At 44.4% G+C, this 27,923-nt stretch overlaps 2 protein-coding genes across 3 annotated transcripts; one reads left to right on the top strand and one right to left on the bottom strand.

The window, feature by feature from the left end:
* Positions 1-10,540: 10,540 nt before the first annotated feature.
* On the bottom strand, positions 10,541-21,700 carry Trim72 (tripartite motif containing 72). Of its 2 annotated transcripts, XM_015491353.2 has the most exons (7): positions 19,922-21,700; positions 19,004-19,400; positions 16,245-16,340; positions 15,927-16,157; positions 15,389-15,411; positions 14,634-14,752; positions 10,541-13,746 (listed from the first exon to the last, which is right to left on the bottom strand). In XM_015491353.2, exons 2-7 carry the CDS (start codon positions 19,391-19,393, stop codon positions 13,172-13,174), a joined length of 1,434 nt encoding a protein of 477 aa, XP_015346839.1. In that variant the 5' UTR covers positions 19,394-19,400; positions 19,922-21,700; the 3' UTR covers positions 10,541-13,171. The 2 variants fall into 2 exon arrangements, with proteins under 2 accessions (XP_015346839.1, XP_048645791.1); XM_048789834.1 differs by lacking the exon at positions 19,922-21,700 and having other exon boundaries at positions 19,004-19,868.
* Pydc1 (pyrin domain containing 1) lies at positions 17,106-18,217 on the top strand. The gene is made up of 3 exons (XM_015491354.2): positions 17,106-17,514; positions 17,777-17,820; positions 18,001-18,217. The coding sequence occupies exon 1, from the start codon at positions 17,216-17,218 to the stop codon at positions 17,483-17,485; it is 270 nt and encodes an 89-aa protein (XP_015346840.1). The 5' UTR covers positions 17,106-17,215; the 3' UTR covers positions 17,486-17,514; positions 17,777-17,820; positions 18,001-18,217.
* Positions 21,701-27,923: the final 6,223 nt, after the last annotated feature.

Genomic DNA, 27,923 nt, shown 5'->3' with positions numbered 1-27,923 from the left:
CCCGTTTTGCACTTCTGTGTGTTCTGGGGACTTCCAACCACTGTAGTTGCTTATTCCTGCCTAGAGGCTTTCTCCAAGCTTCAGAAAGTGACCCTACCCTTGTAAAGAGCAAGATAGACATGCAGGGCAGTGAAGTGAACCCCTTGAAGCAGCCCTTCCCAGTGACTGACAGGGGTCAGTGTGTAAGTGTCTCAGGTGGGATGAAACAAGTATTTTCTCACCATTTCCCAGTGGGATGAAGTTCCAACTCCCATAATACTAACCTGCTTCATTGGCTCCTGTCTCACATCCCCCCTCTCCATGAATGTATGAATGTTTCTTTTTTTTTGGGGGGGGGGTGTACTAGGGATTGAACCCAGGGGTGCTTAACCACTGAGCCATATCCCCCAGCTCTTTTTTTTAATTATTTTTTTTAGTTGTAGATGAACACAATACCTTTATTTTGCTTATTTATTTATTTTTATATGGTGCTGAGGATCAACCCAGTGCCTCACACACGTGAGGCAAGTGCTCTACCACTTGAGCCACAACCCCAGCGCCACCACCACCACCCCCAGTCTTTTTGTATTTTTTAGTTTGAAACAGGGTCTCAAAAGGGTGACTTTGACTTGGTATCCTCTTGCCTCAGCCTCCCGAGCCACTGGGATTACAGGCATGAGCCACCATGCCTGGCCCCATGCCCAGCCCCATGCATGGTTCTTGAACCATGCCACTAAGCCCTTTTTCACTGGAATCTTTGTCATAAGATCTGCTTCTTGGAGAACCCAACTACAGTGTGATGTCAGAGAATATGTAGGCCAACTGCTTCCCGCTCTAGATAAGGAAACTGACGCACAGGGAAGAGAGATATCTGTCCTTTCTGAAACCTGGTCATCACCATGAAATAGCCCACGTGGCTTTCTTTCAGTAGTGTTTCCCAGACTCTTCATGCAAACTACCAACAGCCCCAATTTTCCCCATGATCCATGTACATTTTTCATATCTGTGATAACCACATTACACCTACAGTATTTAGCTAATACAGTTTAATAGACTTTTTATATTAAATTTATGGTTCAGGGGGTGCTAGGGATTGAACCCAGGAGCACTTTACCACTGAGCTATATCCTTCGTCTTTTTTATTTATTTACTTATTTTTATTTTGAGACAGGGTCCCATTAAATTGCCCAGACTGAAATCAAACTCACAATCCTCCTCCTCACTCAGCTTCCCAAGGTGTTGGGATTACAGGTGGGCGCTAGTGCCTCAAGCATCTTTTTTTCTTGTTAATTTAAAGTTATATATCAATAGATAATATATTCATATGATTCAAAATTCAAAAGGTTCAATAATGTTCATAATGAAGTCTTCCTCCCTTTCCTACCACTGGCTCCCAGTTCCATAGTCCCAGTTTCTTGTATATCTTTCCCAAAATAATCTCTTACTATATATATTTAATATATGTATTTAAAAGTTAATGTTATTCAAAAATCATAAGTAAAAGCCAGAATCGCTTGCTTTTGAATAGATGGTAATAATAAAAATAAATACATGAATATAAAGGAAAATAAAATTTCTAGGAACATGAGCTTGACAAAGGCTTGGATCTGAGATTTGTTCTTTCTCTGTTGCAAACATGAATACTGGAGAATAGTACTGAGGATTTAAAAGTCCCATCAGAGACTTTCCCCCTATATGAATCAGCAAGCTTACGGGAGTCCTGAAAAGTGAACAACATTCTGTTAAGTATGTCACTGATAACTGCTAAGGCTGAGTCCCACAAAACCATCAACTTATCATTGGTAGTGCATCCCATCCAGAGACAGACCGCATCTGACGGCCTTGAGCTGTAAACTAGCTCTGAGTCAGAATTGGCTTTGCCACTTCCTACTTGTGTTAAGCATTAATATTCTCACTGACTTGAAAAAGAAAATAGCATTGATAATCTCTGATTTACAGCATTCCTAGGCATGTGTCCCATGAGACCTCTCTCTCTCCCTCTCTCTCCCTCCCTCTCTAGTTCTCATTCTGTCATCACATGGACACTCAGATGGCACTTACTCCCTACCAAAAATGAGGAGACACAGAGAAATATAAAAAATAAATCCCGGGGCTGGGAATGTGGTTCAAGCGGTAGCGCGCTCGCCTGGCATGCGTGCGGCCCAGGTTCGATCCTCAGCACCACATACCAACAAAGATGTTGTGTCCGCCAAAAACTGGAAAATAAATATTAAAAAAAGAAAATTCTCTCTCTACAAAATAAATAAATAAATAAATAAATAAATCCCATTGGTGGCATATGTTGGCATTTGTTTTATCTTTTTTTTTCCAGAGAATTTATTTTCATAACTGCAACCATAGTGGATTTACAGTTTGAAATGTTTGCTGTACTCTCTTATAACATGAGTATTTCATTAAAAATAGTTTGGCTGGGCATGGTGGCACACACCTGTAATCCCAGCAGCTCAGGAAGCTGAGGCAAAATGATCAAAGTTCAAGGCCAGCCTCAGCAACTTTGCAAGATCCTGTCTCAAAATAAAAAATAAAAAGGACTGGGGATGTAGCTCAGTGGTTAAGAACTCCTAGTTCAATTTCCAGTACAGGGGAAAAAAAAAAAAAAAAAAACTGTTTGACATTATATCTCATACTATTTGGTTCATAACATTCCGTGGTGGTTTGAAGGAAAATAAGGTTACACAGTTAGAGCTGTCTCTATCTATTCATCTGGACTGAACAGGGTATGTTCCCTAGCCTCATTGAGTTTCCTCAGTTGAGTCCTTTCTTGATACATCCACCTCCATCCCAGTCTTGCTAAATTCTCTGCTTAGCCTATACTGGGACCAAAGTTGGAAAACAGTATCAATAATTTAGATTGGCCATGATTACCACCAATTTTACTAACATAAGCCATCCCTCGAAGGATCTCAGAATACCTGTCAAACTTAGGATGGGGGTTAAATAATAACTGTGTGGAAAAGATTTGAACTGCCGAAAACTGACTTCATCATTTAGTCTCCAGTGAGAACTACTGAGAGCCTCAGCTATCTCCAAAAGAATGGAGATGTAATTCTCACATTCTGCAAGAGGGTTGAAATGAGTTTATGAATTTGAAAACATTCTATAAAATCCTAAAGCAATACCTACATAAAGTGTGATTGCATTGAAATTAGGATATTATGAGTTAGGGTTCAAGTTTCAAGCTCCAGTTTAAAATAGTCTAGAAACAAGCCAGGTATGATAGCACACACCTGTAATCATAGCTACTTAGGAAGCTGAGACATGAGTACCACAAGTTAGAGGCCAGCTTTGGCAACTTAGTGAGACCCTGTCTCAAAATAAAATAAAAAGGACTGGAGATATAGCTCACTGGCAGAGCACTTGCCTAGCATGCAGGGAGCCCAGTGTTCAATCCTCAGTATCACAAAAAGAAAAAATATCTTAGAAACAATGAATTTTCCTACAATGTGCTGGTATCAATACAAAGAGCACATGCTCAGGATTCAGAAGTCCTGGTCCACTGGCAGGAGCTCACAGTGCAAAGACAAGCATGTGTCATCACTCAAGCACTTTGAGGTCACAAAAATACCCCATGCAGATGACACTTAGGACAGAACTTTTCAAATTTTTTCTCCAAAAGCCACAAGGAAAAGAACTCCATAAAAAAGGACAAGGTGTCAAATTAGGAGAAAATACTTGCAACACACATATGTAATAGACAAGGATAACTATATGTAGTATATAAAGAACCACTATAATTCATCAAGAAAAAGGAGCAAAGTGATAGAGCGTGTGCCCCTGGGTTCAATACCTAGTACTAGAAAAAGGAAAAGAAGCCGGGCACCGTGGTACACTCCTATAATCCCAGAAGCTTGGGAGGCTGAGTGAGACAGGAGGATCATGTGTTCAAAGCCAGCCTCAGCAACTAAGTGAAGCCCTTAAGCAACTCAGAGACCCTGTCTCTAAATAAAATACAAAATAGAGCTGGGGATGTGGCTCAGTAGTCAAGTGCCCCTGAGTTTAATCTCTGGTACCAAAAAAAGAAAAATAAAAATGAACAAGTAATATATTTATTTATAATTTTATATGTATACATATATACATATGTATATGTGTATACATATATATTTTTCAAGCTTTATTTATTCATATATATATATATATATATATTTCAAGCTATTTTTAGAAGAGGATTTATAACTGATCAATAAATGCATGCAATGATTTTGAGGTGATGAGTAGGCCAATTTTTAATTATTACACAATGTATACATGTGTTGAGAAGTCACACTGTACCCCCATAAATATGTACAATTATATGTAGTAATTAAAAATAAAAATATAATTTTTAAAATACATGCATGGAGTTGGAAGCATAGTTCAGTTGTGGAGCACTTGCCTAGCACAGGTGAGGCCTTGGGTTTGCTCCCTAGCTCTACACACACACACACACACACACACACACAAAATACATGCAATGAGAAATGTCTGAATTAAAACTGAAACCATGTTATACCATCTGTTTATTTATTTATTTCCTATCATGTCTGCAAAAAGAAAAATAAACTTTGAATTTGATAATATTGAGTGTGCTGGAGAAGATTTGGAGAAACTATTCTCATGTGGTGTTGTTTGGCGGGTAAATTAATAGAATCTTTCTTAAAACTCCAAAGTTGTGCCAGGGGTGTGGCTCAGTGGTAGACTACTTGCCTAGCGTGCATTAGGCTCTGGGTTTGATCCCCAGCACCAAACAGCCTTTTTTTTTTTTTTTTTTTTTTTTAAGACAGGGTCTAAGTTGTCCAGACTGTCCTCAAACTTCTACTCTTCCTGCTTCAGCCTCCCAAGTCACTGGGATTATAGGCATGCACCACCACACCAAGCTGAAAGCCCCACATTTAAATAGGGTTACATGGGCTGGGGTTGTGGGGCTGGGGTTGTGGCTCAGAGGTAGAGTGCTCGCCTAGCATGCGTGAGGCACTGGGTTCAATCCTTAACACCACATAAAGTAAAATAAAGACATTGTGTCCACCTATAATTAAACAATAAATATTTTAAAATAAATAAATAGGGTTACAGACACACCCTTCAAGATTTCCCCGCCTAGAGAAAAAGCAGGTCCAGACCTGCAAAGGTTCTACTCTCGTAAACTTCCTCAATGAAACAGAGAGTTGTAGCTTTTCCCCTCATATCCCTACAGGGAATGCCCATACATCCAAGCAAGCAAGAAGTTGCTCCAAAAGAACCCCTTGTGGAGACTAGTGATACCTCTCCTGGGCTGCAGGAACTAGACAGCCTGGATAAAGCTGGGTTAAGTTCTTAGGAAAACTTATGAGAGTAGGAGATAGAAATGTGTTAGTCAGACAGGATTAAGGGCTGTCCCCCCATCCCATGCAGGAGTTTAAAAATAGGGTAGACAGCTCTTGACCAGTGACTCCACTGAAGCCTGAAGTTCTTCATCAGAACCCTAAGCCAGTCCCTGAGGCAAAGCAGCGCACGATCAACATACTGATTGGACAGGGGACTCATGAACACCAGGTGCCCTAGTGGACTCAAAGATGAACTGTTTTTAAAATTCTAGCCTATGGTCTTCAAGTCCAACTTACCCCCTCTCTAACCTTTTCATATAAACCCATAGACAACAGACATCTGTGAGCAACTCACCCCCTGCAGAAGCTCTGCTTTCTATTATTTTTTAAGAAAATATTTATTTTTTAGTTTTAATTGGACACAATACCCTTATTTTTTTAATATTTATTTTTTTGTAGTTGTACACAATAACTTTATTTTATTTATTTATTTTTATGTGGTGCTGAGGATCGAACCCAGGGCCTTGCACATGCAAGCCAAGCACAACCCAAGCCCCTCTATTACTTTAATATATTCCTGCTACTTTGCTCTCACCCTTCATGTCTATGGATCTCATTCTCAGAATTCAGGAGACAAAAAGTACCACATAGATCCTTGCCTCTCATCTGTTCCTTGTCCTCAGGGTTTGGAGTCCTAAATGAGCAAAGAGACTAGTGTTGGCTTCTAACCTGGAGGATTCCACAGGAGGGATAGATATAGCTGGGAGCAGCTCAAGGTGGTCAGACAAGGAGAGAAATAAGAGCATGTCCTTTTGGCTGGGCAAAAATATGTAAAACACCCTAGAGATCAAGTGAGTGCTGACAAAAGTAGCAGACTCGAGGTTTTGTGATAGGCCCCTACCCAAGACAGCTGACTGCCTTGGCAAAGGGACCAGGCAGAGAGGATGCAGGAAATGCAACCCAGGGAGGAGTGGGAACAGGGCAAAAAAGGGTTGTTAAAGAAGACTGGGGATTTAGCTTGGTGGAGTGCTTTCCTAGCTTGTGCAATCTAGATTCAATACACAGCACTGCAAAAAAATAAATAAGGGAAGAAAGAAAGGCCCGGGTCAATCAGAGTGTCCTCCTAAATCATCTTTGAGGAACCCAACACCTCCCATGGGGAGGATCTCAGACTACAGGCATACCAATCATGCGTCACCCTGCCCTTTCTCCTCATATCAACCCTAACTTTTAAAGAGTCAGCAGAACAATAGAAAGGAGGATTCTGGGGAAGGCTGTGGATCAAGAAGAGAGTGCAGCCCTGTGCCGTGGTGCAGCTTGTAATCCCAAGGACTGAAGTTCAAGGCAAACTTTGGTAACTTAACAAGACCCTGACTCAAAATGAAAAATACAAAGGGCTACAAGCTGAGTGGTAGAGGGACCCATGGATTCAATCCTGATATAGAAAAAAAATTAGAAAAAAATCCAATTAATGGAGATATGGTAAAATAAGCAATGGCATATCCATACAATGGAATACTATGCAGAAAATATACTTGGTGGGGGCAGCTGGTAGGAATTGAACCCAGGACCTCACACATGCTAGTCAAGTGCTCTACCACTGAACCATACCCTCAGCCCAGTGTAGTAACATGAACAGATCTCCTGACAGTATGGTTCAATGAAAAGAGCATGCACAAAATTACACATAGAATAATGTCAAATTCATGTAGAGTGTCAAGTATATAGAAAGAAAACACAATATATTTTCTATGGGATATTATATACACACACTATTGTTCTGGGGAACAACAGTAGAAAAAAACAACTCCAAATGCAGTCTCTCCCACTATATATTCAGCATGCTTCTGACGCCAGGGGTGGGAGGTGGGTTTCCTACACATCAAGCAAGTAATGTTGTAGCAACAGACACCAGCTAGGTGCCTTCAAATCTACCTGGGGAAAGGATCAGATCCCACAAGTTGAGGGATCAGTGCCCTGCTGCCCTGATTCAGATGCCAACTACAAGTCACCTGTGCTTCTGACTAACCAGTTATAAATCAGGTGTCAGGTTCCTAAGACCCCTCCTTGAATTTCATTAATTTAATAAAGAGACCTACAGAACTCAGGGAAATACCTACTTATATTTACAGGTTTACTATAAAAGATATTACAAAAGACACAGATGAAGAGATGCATAAGGCGAGGCCTGTAGGAAGGAGTGCAGAACTTCTTTGCCCTTCTAGGTATACCACCCTCCAGAAACTTCCATCTGTTCAGCTACCCTAAAATTCTCCAAGCCCTGGCCTTTGGGGATTTAAGGAAGTTTTATTTTCTTAAATGTAGGTGTGATTGATTATACTTTTGGCCCTCAGTGATCAATTAACCTTCAGCCTCACTCTCCTCCTGGAGGACACTTGGCAGATGGGGCTGAAAGTCCTAATCCTCTAATTCTGCCTTGGCCTTTCCAGTGACCGGTCCCTAACCTGAAGCTCTCCAGGGGCTGCCAGTCATCAGTAAACTCAAGTCAAGCAAAATAACATCACTTTAGAAATTCCAAGGATTTTAGGAATTATATGCCAGAAAAATGGGATGAAAAATCAAATATATATTACTGGCCAAATTGGCAACAAAGGAGGAAGAGGAAGGAAAAGAAGAAATCAGGAGTAGGGACGCATGCCTGTAATCCCGGTGACTCAGGAGGCTGAAGCAGGAGGCTCAAGAGTTTAAAGCCAGTCTCAGCAACTTAGTGAGGCCTTAACAACTTATTAAGACTCTGTCTCTGAATATAAAAAGAACTGGGAATGTGGCTCAGTGATTAAGTAAGTGTCCCTAGGTCCAATCCCTGGTACCAAAATAAAAAAAAAAAAAAATCAGGATTGGAAGATGTAGTTGACAAAAATTGTATCCTTATGTGTAAGATATTAATTACATTCCCTCATTATTTATATTGTTTAAAATAATTTTTAAATCTTATATTGCTGAGAGTCTGGAGTCTAAAATACAAATAACCAGCACCAGTGCAAAACTTCATAGACATCTCTTGTTTAATCTTGAAAACTCATGCAAACTCTGCATTCTACTTTATAATATGTTTATTTAAATACAAACAGTATGTTCAATTTGTGCTTATGGTTAGATTACACACTCTTCTCACTGCCATCACTGTCAAGAATAATAATAAGGGCTATGGGTGTGGCTCAGTGGTAGAGCTCTTTGCCTGGCTCTAAAGCCCTGAGTTCAATCCCCACCACTGTAAAATTTTTTTTTTTTTTTTTTTTTTTTTTTTTAAAGAGAGAGTGAGAGAGATAGAGAGAGAGAGAATTTTTTAATATTTATTAATTTTTAGTATTTGGTGGACACAACATCTTTTTTTTTTGTATGTGGTGCTGAGGATCGAACCCGGGCCGCACGCATGCCAGGCGAGCGCGCTACCGCTTGAGCCACATCCCAGCCCCCACTGTAAAATTTAAAAAGAAAAAAAAGAGAGAATATTTCAAGATGCACCATACACCTGTAGAGTCAAGTCCTTTAAGGTGATCCTGAAATAGAGCCACTTTTATATTAAAAGTAAACTCCCTGATAACTGGTTTTCTGCAGCCGGAGTTTCCAAGGAAGTTGAAACTATGACACTTTCTCTGATTAGCACAGCCTAGTTAAATCTAAATATGTGTATTTCCTGGCTTTTGTTTCTATAATTTTTTTTAGGGGGGCCATACTGAGGATTGAATTCAGGGGCACTGGACCACTGAGCCACACCTTCAGCCCTATTTTGTACTTTATTAGAGACAGGGTCTCACTGAGTTGCTTAGTTGCTTTGCTTTTGCTGAGGTTGGCTTTGAACTCGTGATCATCCTGCCTCAGCACCCCAAGTCACTGGGATTACAGGCATGCACCAATGTACCAGGCTTGTTTCCATAATTTTTAAAATATTTTTTTAGTTATAAATGGTCCTTTATTTTATTTATTTATTTTTTTGTGGTGGTAAAGATCAAACCCAGTGCCTCAAGTATGCTAGGCAAGCACTCTACCACTGAGCCACAACCCCATCCCTGTTTCTATAAATTTTAAATGCTTCTACAGTTCCAGCAGAGAAACAACCTAACTGCTTATCTCCAATATGATCAAGCTGCTTTAAATTCTTTTTTTTTTTACATCATTTGCTTATTTCTTATGGGCAAGTGACCAATTCCATCAAGCTAGGATAGCCAGGAAACAAGTGTTTCCCTGCCTTTACTGCCAGTAACATCTTCATGCACCCCAGGATACCAAAACTGCAGTAAAGAGCCACAGAGCTCTATTAGTTGCAAGGCCTAGAGATGTGAAGATAAATGAGATATGGAGTACCAAATCACTGAGGACATCAGAAGGCACAGGAAATGTCTTAGCAGTTTCTCTAGGTTCCCAGGTCCCCCAAAGCAGATGGGGGAGTATTTGTCTTAGTTCATTTACTGTGGCCATAATAAAATGCCTGAGACGCAGTAATTTACAAAAAGAGGTTTCTTTACATCACAGTCCTGGAAGTCCAAGAGCATGGCACCAGCATCTGTTCAGCTTCTGGTAAAAGTCACAGGCTGCTCCATGTGTAGGAGAAAAACAAAAGTTGGGTGTGTGCAGAAGAGAGGATCATGTGGTAACAGAGGAAGTAAGAGAAAGCCAAGGAAGCCAAACTCACTTTATAACAATCCACTCTCCCCAAAACTCACCCACTCTCAAGGGAATTACTTTAATACCTTAATGAGGGTAAATCTTTTTTTTTTTAATATTTTTTAGTTTTTTAGGTGGACACAATATCTTTATTTTTATGTGGTGCTGAGGATCGAACCTGGTGCCTCATGCATGCTAGGCAAGCACTCTACCACTGAGCCACAATCCCAGCCCATGGGGTAAATCTTGCATGACTCAAAATACCTCTGCTTTCCCGTTTCTCAATGTCATTATACTGGCCAGGTATGGTGGCACACACCTGTAATCCCAGCAGCTCAGGAGGTTGTCATGAGGATCACGAGTTCAAAGGCAGCCTCAGCAATTAATAAGGCCCTAAGTAACTTAATGAGACCCTGTCTCAAAATAAAATCTAAAAGCTGGGGATGTGGCTCAGTGGTTAAATGTCCCTGGGTTCAATCCCTGGTATCAAAAAAAAAAAGAGGGGCTGGAGTTGTGGCTCAAGTGGTAGCACGCTTGCCTGGCATATGCAAGGCACTAGGTTCAATCCTCAGCACCACATAAAGATATTGTGTCCACCCAAAAAAAACTAAAAAATAAATATTTAAAAGAAAGAAAGACCATCATTACACTGGGAGCAAGCGTCAATTTTGGTGTGGACAAACGATATTCACACCATAACAGTACTAAAAGAGGAGATACTGTCCTCTAGGACACAAATGCTGAAAGGATCCACTTCTTTGTTTACATTTCATCATCTTACATCCCAAGGGAGATTGACTGGGTCAGACCACTCAACAAGGAACACCTCAATTTGGCAGTGTTGCCCACAAACTCCATCTCTCACCCAGTCAGCCATGGCAGACATGGGATCATTCCCATCAATGCACACAGCTCAAGTCGGGGCAATTCTATGCAGCAAGAACATGTGGCCACTGTGAAAAGAAAGTTCCCTGACATAATTCCAACCAAAGGGAACATAAATGACTGAGAGGTCAGACTATGACTAAACATAGCAGAGAGACAAAGACAAGGATAGTACCTGGAAGACACAGGACTCCTCGGATAGTTGGCTTTGGCTGCAGGAGTCCCCAAAACAGTCAAAGATGCTTCTCTCCTTCCAATCTTCTCTTCTTCACTCAGGGTAGGATTTCATCACAATCTGATGGCCCTCCCCATTTTCTCTCACACAGGTATCTGCCCTTATAAAGTTCTTGAATATTTAATCTTGGTATTGCCTTCTCAAGTACCCACTTCCTGAGAAAGAGACTAGGGACTCTTGGATACCAGCATCTCTCCTCAGCCACCCATATAGAAAGTTCAATGCCATGGATGTACATTAGGAAGAAGGTGCTTGAGAGATCCAGAATGGACAGTGAGTAACTCTGGAGGCTTAGACAGTCAAGACAGGAAAATAAATTGTAGTGTTTGGAGTGTCTTGAAGGCATTCCTAGAGAGAGAGTTCCAAGATGTAGGGAGTGTAGGGACCCCAAGAATTCTATAGGGCCCAAGTGTAGGAATACATGGGACAGTGATAGAGGGTGAGCATGGAGAATGACTGGGAACCTCAAATGCAGAGCCAAAGACTTAGGGCTTGATCCTATAGGCAACAGGGAGTTGTTGAAAGTTTTGAGCAACTAAAACATCTGACCACATTTGTAGGTTGTTATTGGAGTCATTTGCTTGTTTTTTGTTTTTGTTTTTATTTTCCAATGCTGGGGATGGAACTTTTTTTTTTTTTTTTTTTTTTTTTTTAGAAAGATCATCTAAAGGCAAAGAGGGCAATTCGAAGGCTACTGTCTAAAAACAGGTCATTTATCTCTTCACACAGATTTAATGAGGAAGCTCGATTATAATAGTTTTTATTAATGGTACTGGATTCTACAACCAAGTAATCCTTTTAACTTTATTGCTTTACTTTCTAGCATGAAAGAACTTCTTAAATTAATCCTCCATGTCTCCCAAAGCCAAGGTCTACAGGCCTCCCTCTGAGAGACACACTCAAATGTATTCCCCCTTTAAGTCTTTCTTATCCCACTCACAATCTCCTTTTACCTTCTCAGTCCCATAATCAGCCCCCATCAAGAAAATCCCCACACAGATTCAGGAGCCAAGGGACCCCAGGCTCTGTTACACAGCAGTAGTGACAGATCCAGCCTGTGAGAGTGAATGATCAGGGCCATCACCTTCCCTTTGGATAAATGGTAGAGCAGCCTCTAATCCTACCTGCTCAAATCCCCAAAGGCCTCTCCCTCCAGCAAACTCACCTTGAGCCTTAATGGTTACTCTGGAGCAGCCTCTGAGATAAAACTAAAGGTGTGAACCAAGAGGTAAGTAGTGAGAGGTCTATTCTGTAAACCCTAGTGGGAATCTTTTATTTTCCACAAGCAGCAGGGCCCAAAGAGGGTTTAGCATCAGGTTTTTTCTCTTGATGGGCAACCTGGGGGATTTCCTCGGTGTCTAAAACATTCCAGAAGCAAAGGGAAATAAGTTGAAGTTTGATTTATTTACCCACCAAGGATCTGGCAGTTTTTAAATGTCTGTAGAATGGAGGAATATATTTTGGACTTATGACTTGATCTAACTAGTGGCTGGCTAAAGAGGCAGGGTGTGCTTCTAAGTGTGATCCCACTGTGACCAGCAGCATCAGGATCCCCAGTGAACTTATTAAAAGTGATCATTTCTTGTTGCCTCAGACCTACTGCATCAGAAAATCAACTATCTATGTTTTATCTAGTCACTACTCCATGATTTGAAAAAGACCATCTGAAACAAGCACTAAGTAAAAGGTCTTCAGGTTTGGGGAGTCTAGAGCTCCTGCCCCAGGGCCTTACAGAGGAGTGGGATGTGAGGCTCCAGGCACCCCTTCTACAGATTTCTCAAACTTCTCACCTCAATCTTCACCAAATCTAACCCGCATTCCCTCTTCTCCCTCAACCTCAGTTTCTTCCTAGAACTCTGGGCCTCCTGGTACCCAGAGAAAGATTACCTAACTGACCTGACTCTGGATCTCCCTTCCTTATGGGTCCCATTCACAAGGACACCCTAATCTCTCTCAGTTGTTCCCATTTATGCCAACTCCCATACTTTTCAGAACTTTTGGAGACACCCCAGTATCCAGCCCCTCTGCCCTGTCTTCAGCCCTGGCCACCCGCCCCCCACCCAAGTCCCTCCAGGCCTGACAAAGGAGACTAAGCCTCCTATGGTCAGGACCCCAGCACCCCTCTCCCACCCAGACAGGTGGCTCAGGCCTCCTCCCCATCAGGCCCTACAAGCAGTAGCGGCTGGGCGTTCTTGCCCTTGTCATGCCAGCACACGTCAAAGAAGGGATACACCGGCCCAGGCAGGCGCTCATGGAAGGCAAAGAGCAGCTCCAGCGCGTCGGAATTACTAGCATCATAGAAAGAGAGGACACCATCACAGAAGCTTAGGTAGAGGCCCACCCGTGAAGGCCGCCTGTCAGAGTTTCGCAGAGCACGTGGCTCCTTGGCCTCCACATGCGCCTCCAGGATCTTGCCATCGCGCAGCCCCAGCAGCCAAAGGCCCTGTGAGGGTACTGCGTGCAGTCGGCCACGTCGGGTGGCATCCGCTGCCATCACGCCGAGAGCCCAGCGAGGCTTGTCGCCCACCTCTACCTCCCAGTAGTGCTCGCCATCGGAGAGCAGCTGGTGCGCCACCACCGCCACGGCCTTGTCGAACTGGCGAGTATCCTCGCCCGCTGGCGGCGCTTTCTGCTCGGAGCATTCCACATGGCGGCCGGAGGGAGACACCACCAGACTGGGGTGCGCTGAGCTTGGGTCAAAAGTCAGCTCCTCCAGCGCTGCCAGAGAGACAGTAGTCAGGCCCTTGCCTCCTTGAGCCTCCTCTCTACCAGCGTAGGGCCAGCTTGTTTCCTCTAATCCTCTCAATATTTCTGGATGTGGGCCCCTCTCTGCTTTCTAGCTAGGGCCAAAAACACACCACTGAACTTCAGTTTGCTCAGCTGTAAAAGGAGGCCGTGATTACCTCTCTAGGTGGTGGGGAGCAAGACTAAGTTGAAATAAGGAATACCACTGACTATCTGAGTGAGGCCCAGGGTCACAGAGCAAGAAATAGAACAGTTCACATTCTAGCTTGACCTATCCTCTGGGCCATAGTTGTCTGTTAAATATGCTGGGGACACCTCCAATCCACCCCAACCCCCAGAGGCAGTAAGGGCGGCACCAGGCATAAGTGTTTGTGTGGAGCTCTGTAACCTATTGCACTCAGAGGTGCTCTAGCTCATTGGAATGGAGGCTGAATTCTTGGACCTCCCCAAATATAGTCCATTAATATCAGTGTCTCACCTAGGCCAGAGTCCTCAAGGTTCCAGGAATTCTGCAGATCCTCAGCCCCCAATTAGCAGAAATCATCAACTCCATACCCAGAGAAGGGCAGGGACTGGCCAAGGATCATACAGGGAATCAATGGTTCAAACCCAGGCCCCAGCCTCCCATCTGCTGCAGCAGCAAACCCCGAGATTAGCTGCATTCTTTCCTTGTCAGAAACCCACTGTCAACCCCATGCCCTTAAAGGTCCTCCTCCAAGTACAAGTTATAGGGCTGCAGAGGTAAAAAGGCAATGGGTACCTTCCAAGCTGGGGTTGGCAGGCCTCTCTACATGTGGCTGGGGTCTGCTATCAACACCCGCACCCCATTACACAAACCCTGAGTCAGCCCCTCCCAGTACCTGGCATCAGAGCCCGGAACATCTTCTTCCACACCTGAAACTTGAAGTCATCTGAGATCACAGGCAGTTGGATATCCAGACGTGCAGGTGGTGGTGATTCTGATAGGATTTTCTGCAGTCTGGAGGTGGAGAGATGAGAGAGAAGTGATTGTGTGCAAGAAGAGTAAGAGAAAGTGCCCAAGGACAAAAAGACAGAGGCTATGGGAGAGGAAGCTCCAGGATCTCCCCACATCACACTCCTGCTTAAATCTCTTCTACTGAAGTTTCACTTTGGGAATGTAAAAAAAAAAAAAGAAAGAAAAAAAATCCTGGAAATGGATGGAGATAGTTGTTGCACAACATGAATATACTTAATGCCACTGAACAAAAACTGTGCATTTAAAATGGCCAAATTTGTGTTATATACATTCAACCACAATATGGGGGCAGGGGACCTTCTGTTGAAACAAAGTCCAAGCTTCTCATCCCTTTCAGTTCTTGCACTTGCTTTTCACTCTGTCCCCCACTGGCCACCCCTTTCCCTCTCCAGCAGCATCAAGCACACAATGATGCCTCTGTCCCTGCCCATGTCTACCCTAAAGTCCTCAAGAATAAGGACCAGGTCTGGTTCATGTCTATGTTCAATACAAAGTTCAGGGACACAGTAGTGAGTGAATAGGGGTTTGCAGATTTATTGTGAGTAGAGGGTAAGCCATCTAGTGACCCTAGAAGACTAGTACAAGTTGGGCTAAGGAGTAGAGCCAAGTTGATCTCACCTGCTGGTCACCAGGCAGTATTTCTGGAAAGAGAGAGAAAAAAAAAATAATGGAAGTAAAGCACACAGGAAGGACTCTAGGGATTTCTGAGGATGGGATAGACAAACACAAATGCTGAGTATAAGATCAGGAAAAATCAGAGAAATTAAGATACACACGCTCAAGGCCATCCCAGTCTTTTACCTTTATGTAAATTAAAAAAAAAAAAGTGCCCCCTCACCAAGAAACTTGAATTTACCTGTTAAATATTTACACTAATAATGAATAAATAAACAATTATTATTTTTAGTAAAAAAAAAAAAAGAAAGAAAATTGTGCTACTAATTATGCAAACCTATAATGTCTGTGATATGGATGGTACCCACTTAAAGATAGTATTCTTCTGCAATGTCCAGCCTAAACTACAGTCCTGAAGCCTACTCCCTGAATATGTGACCCTGGTTCATCCCTGACCCTCTCTGGGCCTCAGGGTCCCCATTTGACAATGGGATGAAGCCTGAGCCAGGGGACTTGGGAGAGGAAGTCATTCAATGCTCACCATGAGAAATTCAGTCTGTGGCTTGTCAGCTACCTCCTCCAGCACCTTCTCCATCTGCCGCAGCTGCTCCAGGTAAGAGTTCAAACCTGCCAGCTCCCGCCGCAAAGCAACTCCTGCCTCACCCCGAACTTTTTCTGCCTCACGGTCTAAAGAACCCTCCAGCGCAGCCAGGAACACCCGCATCTTGCCCAGCTGCTCCCCAACAGCACTCCGGAACTGACGCACTGTCTCCTGGGGGAAATGGGAGAGAAGCAAAAGTATTTGGCTGGGAACTCCCAGCCTGGACCACCAGCAGGCTCTGCCATGCTAGCCCCTCACCTCCACCTCCATCAACTGATGCTCCAGCACAGCCACACTCTTCTCCTTGTGCATACAGGCCTCCTGCAGCTGCAGCTTCTGCTGTGGGAGTTGTGTCTGGGAAGCAGGGCAAAAGAGGGAATTTGTGCTGCCCACTCCAAACCCACACCTTCCCCCTAAACTCATCCTCTGTAGCTCAACCTCAAAGCCAGCTCTACTTCCAGCCACATCCTCAACCCCAAACACATTTGCATGCCTTAAGGCCCTGGTCAGTCAATTTTGTTAACTCTGGCCTTACCTTCCACTGACCCTACCCTCTCATAGGTCTTTGCCAGAATCATAAACACAAATGCTGTTTGGACTCCCCCCTTCCACCCCCAGTCAGGGAAGTACAGTACTTGGCACATAACTGGCTTTCAGGATGAATAAAGGATGTGGAAAAGAAGAAATGTAATCTCTCCCTATTCCTGACTTCACACCTTACTTAAAAGCAGAACATCAGCCTAATTTCCAGCCAGGCTTCCTGCACACTCTGGGCTCTGGGAGCAGGCAATTTAATACATAAGATCCCTGCATGGACCAAGTAAACACAGCTGGATCCTACCCAAGACCTGTTGGTTTGTGAAATGAGAGTATAGGGAAACTCCTAATTGCTCCTGCCAAAGCCACTTCTTGCTGCAAGGTCCTAGAATCACCCATGCCTTACTGCCTACATGGCTTCCAACCTCGATTTTTTTCCTCTGCAGAATGGGAGCAGCCATGCCCACCTCAACAAATTGGAACCTTCTATTCTCTCAGGGGGAACCTGGGGGCCCATTAGGTGTTTGCGGAGTCCCCGCCCAGCAGGAGCCAGCCTCCTCCTGGGCTGGCTGCCAGATCAGTCTCCTCCCTAAGACGTCCTCTCAGGCGTCGTCCCCGACTGGTGCGGGACAGACAAGTCTGGAGGCTCAAGGAGCTGGCTTTCGGAGGTTCAGAGGTTGCAGAGCTGAGCCATGGGGAAGAAACGCGACGCCATCCTGGAGGCATTGGAGAACCTGACCACGGATGAGCTCAAGAAGTTCAAGCTGAAAGTGGGGGCGGTGCAGCTGCGCGAGGGCTGTCGGAACATCCCGCGGGGGGCGCTCCTGCCGCTCGACTCAGTGGACCTCACCGACAAGCTGGTGGCCTTCTACCGTGAGGACTACGCAGCAGAACTCACCGCAGCCGTGCTGCTGGACATGGGCATGCAGGAAGAGGCGACGAGACTTAAGGGGGTTGCATGAGTCTCCAGCACCGAGGATTCATTCATTCTGTATGAGTCTGGTACCGGGGCACGGGACCCAACCCCTCTTGCTCGCAGGGCTCCAGGTGTCCAGTTCTGCCCCCGAGTCTTCCTGACCCCTCCTCCTTCAGGTTCCCTCTTAAGCTCCCCTTCAGACCTCTGGCCAACCCCTCCCTGTAGTTTAGCGCTGGGCTGATGTGGATCCTGGATGATTGGGTCCCTGGAGCCCTTCGAGGTTCCTGGGTCGCCTAACACCCTGTTCCATTTAATGGGTTTTGTTCTATCTTCACAGATAAAAGATGGGCGAGTTTGGGAGTTCTGGAGTCATCAGCAGAGGTGAGAGCATGGACTGGGCAGGCCCCTGGGAGGAGGCTCCTGCCATGGGCTAGGAGACCACCAACCAGGACTGGGCTGACTGCAGAAAAGCAGAAGCGGGAGGGGCCGTTAGGCTACTCCCCTGGGGAAGTCTAAGAGGCCTCAAATACCAGCATAAAAATGGTTATCTACCCCCTCTAGGAGACTGGGGGCTAAGAAGAGGAGCAACAAAATGCTGATGAAGCACCCACCCCCACCCCGGCCCACGCATACACAACAGTAGGGGAAGACAATGACTTCGTCTCCTCAGCAGGTCTCCTCAGCAGAGATCAATCTAGGAATCCGCCCTTGCCTCCAGACTCCGCTTCCCCCAAACCTGCACCTGTCGTTTATAACCCAATAAATACTTCAAGACAGACCTTCCTGGACCTTTGGATCTTCTTGGCAGCTACATGCATGTGATTTGCATTCGTATAATATGCGCAAGCTAATGTGTGCCATTGTCTCCATTCGTCAATGTTTGTATCTTTCCTGGGTGCCCATGAGGTTTGCAAAACTTGGGGCACATACAACTATGCGTGAGCTGTCGAGGTATTAAGGACTTATAGCTCCTCCAGAAAAGCAACCTGGACTATGCTCTTAAGTGCCACCCTAGGCCTGCACACTGAGGTGCAGGACTAGGCATGCCTTGCCCTTCCTGCCTCCCTTTCTCCCTTTCGGTTAGGCCCCATGTGGTGACTCTCAGGCATGTGAGTTTCGCAGCTTAAGTTCGTGTTGGGTGCATGGGCCTCAGCCAAGCAGCTGTGCACTACAGGAGAGCATGTGCCCCGCCTCCTGGCCATGCCTCAAATCTCAATCCTCTAGTCTTATGGGATCCCACGCCACACTTACTTGCCAGCCTGACAGGACCACCCGGGTCATCCAATCACACATGGGCCATCAGGTTTAGCCCTCAGTTCAGCAGACTCCGCCCCCACAATTCTAGGTTACTCCTGGGACTGCCACTGGGAAATCTAGTTGAGCAGCGCTGCTCCCAGCCCGCCCCCCTACACTGGCCACCTTGCCCCATCCGCTTCCCCTAGCAATTCCAGGAGCCCAGGGACCTCTGAAGTCAGATTCAAATCAATGCAGCAACTTCCTGATCCTTCAGGTCCCATGCTATCCAACAACGCCATCCCACCCGGAACCCTGCAGGGTCCAGCACCTTGAGGCGCGCATGGGCCTCAGCCGCAGGCAGCAGGCGGTGGCCACGGTGTGAACCAAGAGAGGCACAAACACCGCACACTAGTGCTCTGTCCTGCTCGCAGTAGATGCTCAGAGGATCTAGGTGTTCCTCGCAGTGGCCTTGTGGCACCTGTGCCAGACCTTCCACCAGGCGAGCCAGCTGCAGGTTGGTGTTAAGCGCCTGCGGCCGTGTGGGTGCCTGACAACAGGGGCAAAGCACTGTGCCATCCGCTGCTGGCTCCCCTGCCACACGGCCCAGGCAGGCGCGGCAGAAACTGTGGCCGCACTCAGCGGTCACAGGAGCGTCGAACAGCTGCAAGCACAACGGGCAGGATAGCTCCTGGTGCAGGAGACCTGGTGCAGCAGACATGGGGAACCTGGGAGGAGAAAAGGTGGGTCAGGGAGGCCCAAGGGCCTTGGCTGAGTCCTAGTCTGTGTAAAAGGAAGGAGTTGCAGCCTAAAAAGACCTCACATCCCATACTGGAAGGGACTCTGGTTTGGGCCAAGGGGAAAGAGAACTCAGTTTCAGTCACAAAGGCAAATTCAAACATTTCTTCATTAAAAAATATATCTGCCATCCGTGTATGTATAATATGTCAAAATATACTCTATTGTCAGGTATATCTAAAAATAACACATTTTTAAAAATATTAAACACACACACTCACTCACATATCAGTACCCTTAACAACCCCAGTTCCTAAACACAAAGTCAGGCTCCAAACAGTCTTGCCCACTATTCTTGCCCATCCTGGCCCCAGGCATCAGCCTCTAACTCAGGCCTGGTCAACCCCCAGCCCCAAATCCTCTAGAAATTCACCCCTAACCCTCCTCTCACTCATTTCTTGGATTCCCCCAGCCCACCCCTCCCCCATATCTCCAGGCCCACAGGACTCACAGGTCTGGTTGGAGATCTTAGAACAAAAGAGACTCCCAGGAGGACCAGTAAGGGTCAACCCTACCGTAGGAGAGTCAGATACACAACAGGAAGACTCAAAGCAAGGACAGGGATCTTACAGGGGCAGCTGGCAGTGGACACCACAGATGATGGGCACATAGTGAACAGAAGTCAGACCCTCCCAGATTAAGCCATGGCCCCAGGACTATATTTAGCTGTCCTGCCCATCCCCTCCCATCACTTCTGGAAACTGTTCTAAAAGTGAGGGCTTAGTCGTCAGCAGGCAGGCATCTCATATCAGGCCACCTGTCCTGGCCCATCAGCTGCTCTCTCCCCAGCCCAGACTGGAGACAGAGCCTTCTACACCACAGAAAAGCCAGAAAACTGGGAGAGCTCTCCCCTTCTTCATGTCCACCTCCACACCCTATGGATTCCTTCCTCCTTGCCTATAACCCCTCCCCAGTTTGCCACACACTCATTTCCCAAGTTTACAGCTCATCAAGTCACAATGATGTTATTATCTTGCAGGAGGGCTTGAAACCCTGAAACAGTTTCTTCTGAGCTAAGGGAAAAGGATTTCTTCCCTAGTGCCAGCACAAGCCCTGAAACAAAGTGGGCTCCCCTAAATGCTTGGAGATTGGAAGTTAAACAGATGAATAAATGAATGGACTGAATCCAGAGCCTGAAGCCCACAACTCAATTCTTCCTTGGGAGCCTCAGGCCTTCCTGTAAGCTTATCTTTCAAGTTTCAGTTTAAATTTCATTCAGAATAAAAAACCAAAGTCCTCCTGAGGCCTACAAAGCCCTACCCCATTTGACCCCTTTCATTGCTCTGATCTGTTTCTCAACTCTCCCTCCCCCTTATTCTTCAGGGACTTTGCACTTGCCACTCCTTGACTGGAAGACTCTCAAACCCAGATATTACAAGACTTCTTCCTTTTCCTCTCAGATCTGTACTCAATGTCACATTTTCCTTTAGACCATTTTTTTTTAAGACAGCATCACACTAAGTAGGCTAGGCTGAGCTCAAACTCAGTATCCTCCTGCCTCAACCTCCCAAGTAGCTTGAACTATAGGACATAGTACCATACTACCACACCCAGCAACTCCCTGATTTTATAACTCTTATCTCCCCAACACCTCTCCTGCTTATTTTTCTCCATAGCATTTATCTCCATCTGACATGCAATGCATTTTACTTGTTCGTTGGTTTATTGTCTGTCTTCTCCTATCAGAATATAAATTTTGTTCAATGCTTGACTCCAGCTTAAAATGATGTGTCCCACCGTAGGGGCTCAATGAATACTCAAAGAATGTAATAAACACAGACTCAGACTCAGTCCCTCTCATCTGGCCTCAGTCTCAGTTTTGCTCATTCCTACCTTGAACTCTCTCTGTCCCTCTCAGTCTGAGTTTCTGTTTCAATCTCTTAATCTCTCCCCTTTGGACTCTCTCTTTGCCTCTCTTTTGGGTTTTTAATATTCAGTACCTTAAATGTGCACATGAGATATTCTGAATCAATCGTCAGATTTTTATTAAATAACTCACAGTAAATGCTCTGGACCACCTTGGCCCTAGGATGATGTGATTTAAAAGCCAGGTCATTTAACCTATGTAAGTAACCAGACTCCCCAATGGTAAGCAACAAGAAAACACTATTTTCTTTGCTTAAAAAGGGGAAGGAAGCAGGCACAGTGTGCACACCTGTAACCCAAGCAGCTCAGGAGGCTGAGGTAAGAGGATCATGAGTTCAAAGCCAGTCTCAGCAATTTAGCAAGACCCTAAGCAACTAAGTGAGACCCTGCCTCTAAAAAATAAAAAGGGCTGAGGATGTGGCTCAGAGGTTAAGCACATGGACTCAATGTCTGGTACCAAAAAAAAAAAAAAGAGGAGGAAGCAGTTGTCACCCTCCTCTGCTTGAATATTTCCCCCCTACTCCAACATTTTAGTAGGTACATAAAATCTCACCAGGAATCAGATAGCCCCTTGCATGTCTTAGCTTTTACGACTAGTCCCAGGACTTGTCTCCAAGTTTGAGAATTCATTCCTTTTTGCATGTTCCATGCTGACAGTACAAGCTCACACTGACCTGCTTTAAAAAATAGCTACACTTGGCTTCTTGGCATCTTGGAGGCTGAACCTAGAGACATTGCTCAGGCTGTAACCATTTGGTCCTCTCAGGAAGGAAAAAACTTTATTCTTTTGCATAAAGAGCAACTACCTAAGGCTGGGATTATGGCTCAGAGAGAGAGCACTCGCCTAACATGCATGAGGTACTAGGTTCAATCCTCAGCACCACATAAATATAAAGTATTGTGTCCACCTATAACTAAAAAATAAATATTAACTTAAAAAAGAGCAATTACCTATACAAATAACTATAGATCTAATTCTGTTAGCAGGGAAGTCTCAGGAAGAGTAGTATTCTTTACTGGGATATTGAGAAATAGAGGTAAGTCTTATTTCCCCAGTTCTTTTTGTCTCTGAGTCTCTGATTTCTTCTCTGCCGTTTTTTGTTTTTTGTTTTTTAAAGAAAGAGTGAGAGAGACAGAGAGAGAGAATTTTAATATTTATTTTTTAGTTTTCAGCGGACACAACATCTTTGTTTGTATGTGGTGCTGAGGATCGAACCTGGGCCGCACGCATGCCAGGCAATCGTGCTACCGCTTGAGCCACATCCCCAGCCCCTTCTCTGCCGTTTCTGACAGCTCAGACATGGCCTTGAGTAAGCAACAGGAAGGGTGTGGGGACTGTGGTGTATTTGGAGGTGGTCTCTGAAACTACAAGTCACTTCACTTAGGCTCAAAATCCACCATCCAGAATTTAGATTACATTTGAAATTTCCATCAGTTCCAAGTAGGACTTGACCCTCTCATCCACAAGAGTGGGTATCCAGGGTTGGGGTTGTAGCTCAGCAGTGGAGCACTTGCCTGGCACGTTTGAGGCCTTAGATTCGAACCTCAGCACCACACAGAAAATATATATAAATCAAAGGTATTCTGTCCATCTACAACTAAAAATATATTTTTTTAAAAAATGGGTATCCAGGACTGAGAGGTGACATCAACTCAATCCTTCTCGGCAGATGAATCTGGCCTCTATCCCATGAAAGGGACATTTGACTATCTTAGGCAGGTGGCAAGACAAAAGTGGTGCAAGAAGCCATATCTAGGGAAAGATTGGCTCAAAGACTTTGTGGGAGGTCTGGCCCAGGCACAATTCTTTTTTTTTTTTTTTTTTTTTTAATATTTTATTAGTTGTTGCTGGACCTTTATTTATTTATATGTGGTGCTGAGAATCAAACCCAGTGCTTCACACATGATAGGCAAGTGCTCTACCATTGAGCCACAACCCCAGCCCCCACACTTCACAATTCTTAACTCATTTAAGTTTCATAACCCTATCACTATTTCTCTTATAGAGAAGCCTTAACAAAGAGATAAAGTAGCTCACCCCATGTTCTGGCAATCTGTGGTCCATCTGGCCCCAGAAGGCATAGTCTCACTTCAGCAATTCAATAGTTACTTTATTGAGTAAGGATAACACATCCAGGCATCTTACCTCCACCAATCATTCTGGCTCTTGTCCAGGGGGGCAAGGGTAAACCTGAGCTGAGACCTGGAGATTCTTGCCTACCTAGGGTCAAAGCTCAGAGGCTTGAGCCTCTGAGGCTCAGAAAGGGGTGTGGATGGGTGGGTATTAAAGGAGAAGGGTATACTGTGGATTCCCAGAAAGTCAAATGCTCCCATTCCTACCTTCCCAGGTAGAAACCATGGTGGCAGTCTTCAGAAACCAGCAGGCTTTGTCTTGATCTCCCTGGGGGACACAGGCAAGTCACTGCCCTTCTCAGAGCACTGATTTCCCTATGGGTTGGTGAGGTGAACACATCATTGACATAGCCCCAGAGAGAAGGGACTTAACTTTCCTAAGTCACACAGCTAGGAGACAGAGGATATGGGATTCAAATCTGAGATCCCTCAACTTCCTGCTTTTCCCATTATTCCTTATTTTCTAAATGTTTTGTAAGTTCTAGAGCATTTTTAAAATAGAAAGTTATACCATTACTATTAATGTTATCAAACATATTTCCTGTACACATAAGCTCTGCAAGCAATTTGTCAGTTTTTGAAGGCAGGGAATGGGACTCTGGGAATCTTGGTTGCAATTTGGGACTAGGAGATAGAAGGACATGTGTTTAACCATTTCATCACTCACTAGCAGGGTAGGCTGCCAAAATAATTTCTGAAAACCTGTTTTCCCCACAGTAAAGTAGAAATAAATACACATATCTCATGGGATTAAGAACTAAATGAGATTATGCATGTTAAGTGCTTAGCACAGTACCTATAAAACAATAAGAGTCAAGACATGGAAGTTCAATAAGACAGTGAAAAAAAGATTCTTCATAAACTTTGTTTCCTTCTGGGTTCACAATGGCAGTATGCTCATTAACCTGCCCAAGGTATCACTTGTATTCACTGAGCTTCAGTCAAAAACTGCTTGTAGGAATGAGGATTCCAGCTCTGAATCACTGCATTTTCCTTGTCTCTTATGTCCCTAACCAAAGTGCTAACACTCTGAGAAGACTTCAGTTAACAATAGCAGCCAGGAGATTGAGGGGCTTAGTCTGAATATGTGTGTAACTAGGATAACACTGGTTGGATGCCACATGGGCTCAACAGGAGTGGTCCTGGATAGTGTTACCCAGAAACAAAAGAAAGGGACATAGTATCACCCCACCATAACCTACATGCTCACCTCCCTTACCATCAGAAAGTTGGGAATGAGGAGTAGTCCACTGATTGTTCTAAGCATCACACACATACACACTTCCTCTCACACTCCCCTCAGTGCATGTTCCTGCAGCACCAAAGTTTAAGTTGAACACATTACATTGGTTTTACTGGAAGCAAAGTCCTCCCCATCCAAACACAGGTTCAAGAGAAAACAGGTTTAGCCAAGTGCAGTGGCCTATACCTATAATCCCAGCAGTTTGGGAGACTGAGGCAGGAGTCCCGCAAGTTCAAAGTCAGACTCAGCAACTTAGCAACACCCTGTCTGAAAATTTAAAATATAAAGAGTTAGAAATGCAGCTAATGGCAAAGCACCCCTGGCTTCAATCCCTGTACAGAAAGAGAAGGGGTGGGGCAATAGAAAGGAAGGGAGGGAAAGAAAGAAAAGAAAGAAATGCATGTGAAGGATCACATCCTAAAGAAGAGCACAAATAATTTTTTTCTTAGAAACGGTGATTACTGATAAATGTCACAGGAACTCGCCAGGTGGTACATGTGGCCCAAAGGCCAGCAAGGTGAAGATAGGCCTGAGAAGATTAGCAACGGTTGTTGAAGGTCAACACAAGTGGCTTGGCCTTGATTCTGAGAGCTCTAGAGAGAAGGGACAGGGCCATATACATGGGTTAGAAAGATATATCCTTCTGGCCACAGGGTATAAAAAAAAAAGAGTTGGAGAGTCTAGAAGGACAAATACCAGTGAGGAGCCACAATAAACTGCCATAGGTCAAGGAACATTGGCTGTTGCACAAGTGCCACTCATGGTAAGGATAGCTTACCCCAGCCTGTGAGGGACATGCTACAAGGATAGGAAGCAGGGCCCTGCCACCCTGCTTGAATCTCTTGACTATAACATTCTTCAGACACCACAGCTTCATTCACTCCTTCATTCAGCCAGTCTTTACTGATAATCTACTATGTACTGGATACTGTCTTGATGCAGGGGATTCTGCAATGAGCAAGACAGATCACTGAACCTGCACTGAATCTGAAAGAGAGGGAATTGAAACTAAGAACTTTTCAAAGAACCAAACTTTTCTCCCCAATTTCTACAAAAGGAAAAGAGGACCAACAATACCTTTTGCTACTTTTAAAAGCTCTAATTCCCATCTCTTACTACCGCTCCAAAAAAAAATAATAATTGATCGATGCCCAGCAGTGGCAGACTTAGGAGGCTGAGGCTGGAGGATCACAAATTCAAGACTTAGCCATTTAGCAATACCCTGTCTCAAAAATTTTTTGATACTGAGGATTGAACCCAAGGATGCTTTACCACTGAAGTACATCCTTAGCCCTTTTTTAAAATTTTATTTATATTTTACTTTTATTATTCTTATTTTTGACATCAAGGATTAATCCACTTAAGGAATGAGCCATCCCCAGCCCTCTTTATTCTTTAAGATAAGCTCTAAATTGCTGAGGCTTTGAACTTGTAATCCTCCTACCTCAGCCTCCTGTGTCGCTGGGATTACAGGCATGCATCACCCACCTGGCTCAAAATAAAATTGAGTTAAGGATATAGCTGAGTGGTAAAGTACCCCTGGGTTCAATTGCCAGTACCCTCCCAAAAAAGTCTGCATGACTCTAGACTCCCCATAGCAGCCACTGTTGCCCTGTCTTCTTGTCCTGAGAAAGCACCTCCAATAAACATCAGCAAATAAACACCCCCAACAAAAAATTTTTTTAAATCCCTGAACCAGAGTCAACCTTCTAATGAGATGAATATTCAACAAATGAATAAATGCATAATGATGTCAGGTCATTTCACTAAAAATAATTATTCTTCTAACCCACCTAAAATGGGAAAATTAAGGATTCCCAATATTCATTGCTATGGTTCATGTGTTGGAAATTTCAACAGTGGAAACTTTAATGTGATTAAGCAATGGTAGAGCATGTATAGCATGCATGAGACCCTGGGTTTTTATCCCCAGCAACATACACAAACATATAATTGCTGAGAGCTACAAACAAGTGTTATGAACAAGGGTAGGAAGGACTCTAAGCCTGGTATCCCATAGAAAGTAACATTTCACTTGAGGACTAAAGATCCAAGCATTTGTCAGGCAGAGATTTCAAGGTTGAGGGAATAGCACTTGCAAAGACAGAGAGGCAAAGGATCCTGGCACATTTGAAGAACTGAGAGACTGCAGCTTGGAGATGGAGGGAAAATTGGCTGAGACACGTTAGAAAGGTTCACAGGGTCCAGACCAACAGGACCTTTATTAGTCATGTTAAGGGTAAATTAGGGGCTGGGGATGTGGCTCAAGCGGTAGCGCGCTCGCCTGGCATGCGTGCGGCCCGGGTTCGATCCTCAGCACCACATACAAACAAAGATGTTGTGTCCGCCGAGAATTAAAAAATAGATATCAAAGAATTCTCTCTCTCCCTCTCTCTCTCCCCCTCTCTCTCCCACTCTTTCTTTAAAAAAAAAAAAAGGGTAAATTAGCCCAGGCACAGTGGCACACTCCTGTAATCCCAGCAGCTTTGGAGGTTGAGACAGAGGATCTTGAGTTCAAAGCCAGCCTCAGCAACGGCAAGGTGCTAAGCAACTCAATGAGACTCTCTCTAAATAAAATATAAAATAAGGCTGGAAATGTGGCTCAGTGGTTGAGTGCCCCCAAGTTCAATCCCCAGTACCACCACCCAAAAAAAGAGAGTAAATTAGGGCTGGGGATGTGGCTCAGTGGTAGAGCACTTGCCTGGCATATGTGAGGCACTGGGTTCAATTCTCAGAACCACATAAAAATAAATAAATAAAGGTCTGTCAACAACTAAATATGTATTTTTTTAAACAAGTAAATTAAGGCTGGGGTTGTGGCTCAGTGGTAGAGTGCTTGCCTAGTGCATGTGAAGCACTGGGTTCAATTCTCAGCACATTAAAAATAAATAAAGGTATTATGTCCATCTACAACTAAAAAAAAATTTTTTTAAAGAGTAAAATTAGTTGGGGGATGGGGTTGTGGCTCTACTAATATTGGAGTGCCTGCCTCTCAACTGTGAGGCACTGGGTTCAAGGTATTGTGCCCATCTACAACTAAAAATATTTTTTTTTTTTTTAAAGAGAGAGAGAGAGAGAGAGAATTTTAATATTTATTTTTTTAGTTCTCGGCAGACACAACATCTTTGTTTGTATGTGGTGCTGAGGCTCGAACCCGGGCCGCACGCATGCCAGGAGAGCGCGCTACCGCTTGAGCCACATCCCCAGCCCC

This window comes from Marmota marmota, unplaced genomic scaffold, assembly GCF_001458135.2.
Source record: "Marmota marmota marmota unplaced genomic scaffold, marMar, whole genome shotgun sequence".
NCBI classification, from domain to species: domain Eukaryota; kingdom Metazoa; phylum Chordata; class Mammalia; order Rodentia; family Sciuridae; genus Marmota; species Marmota marmota.
Note: the sequence above shows the minus strand (reverse complement) of the source record. Positions and strands in the feature narration are given on the sequence as shown.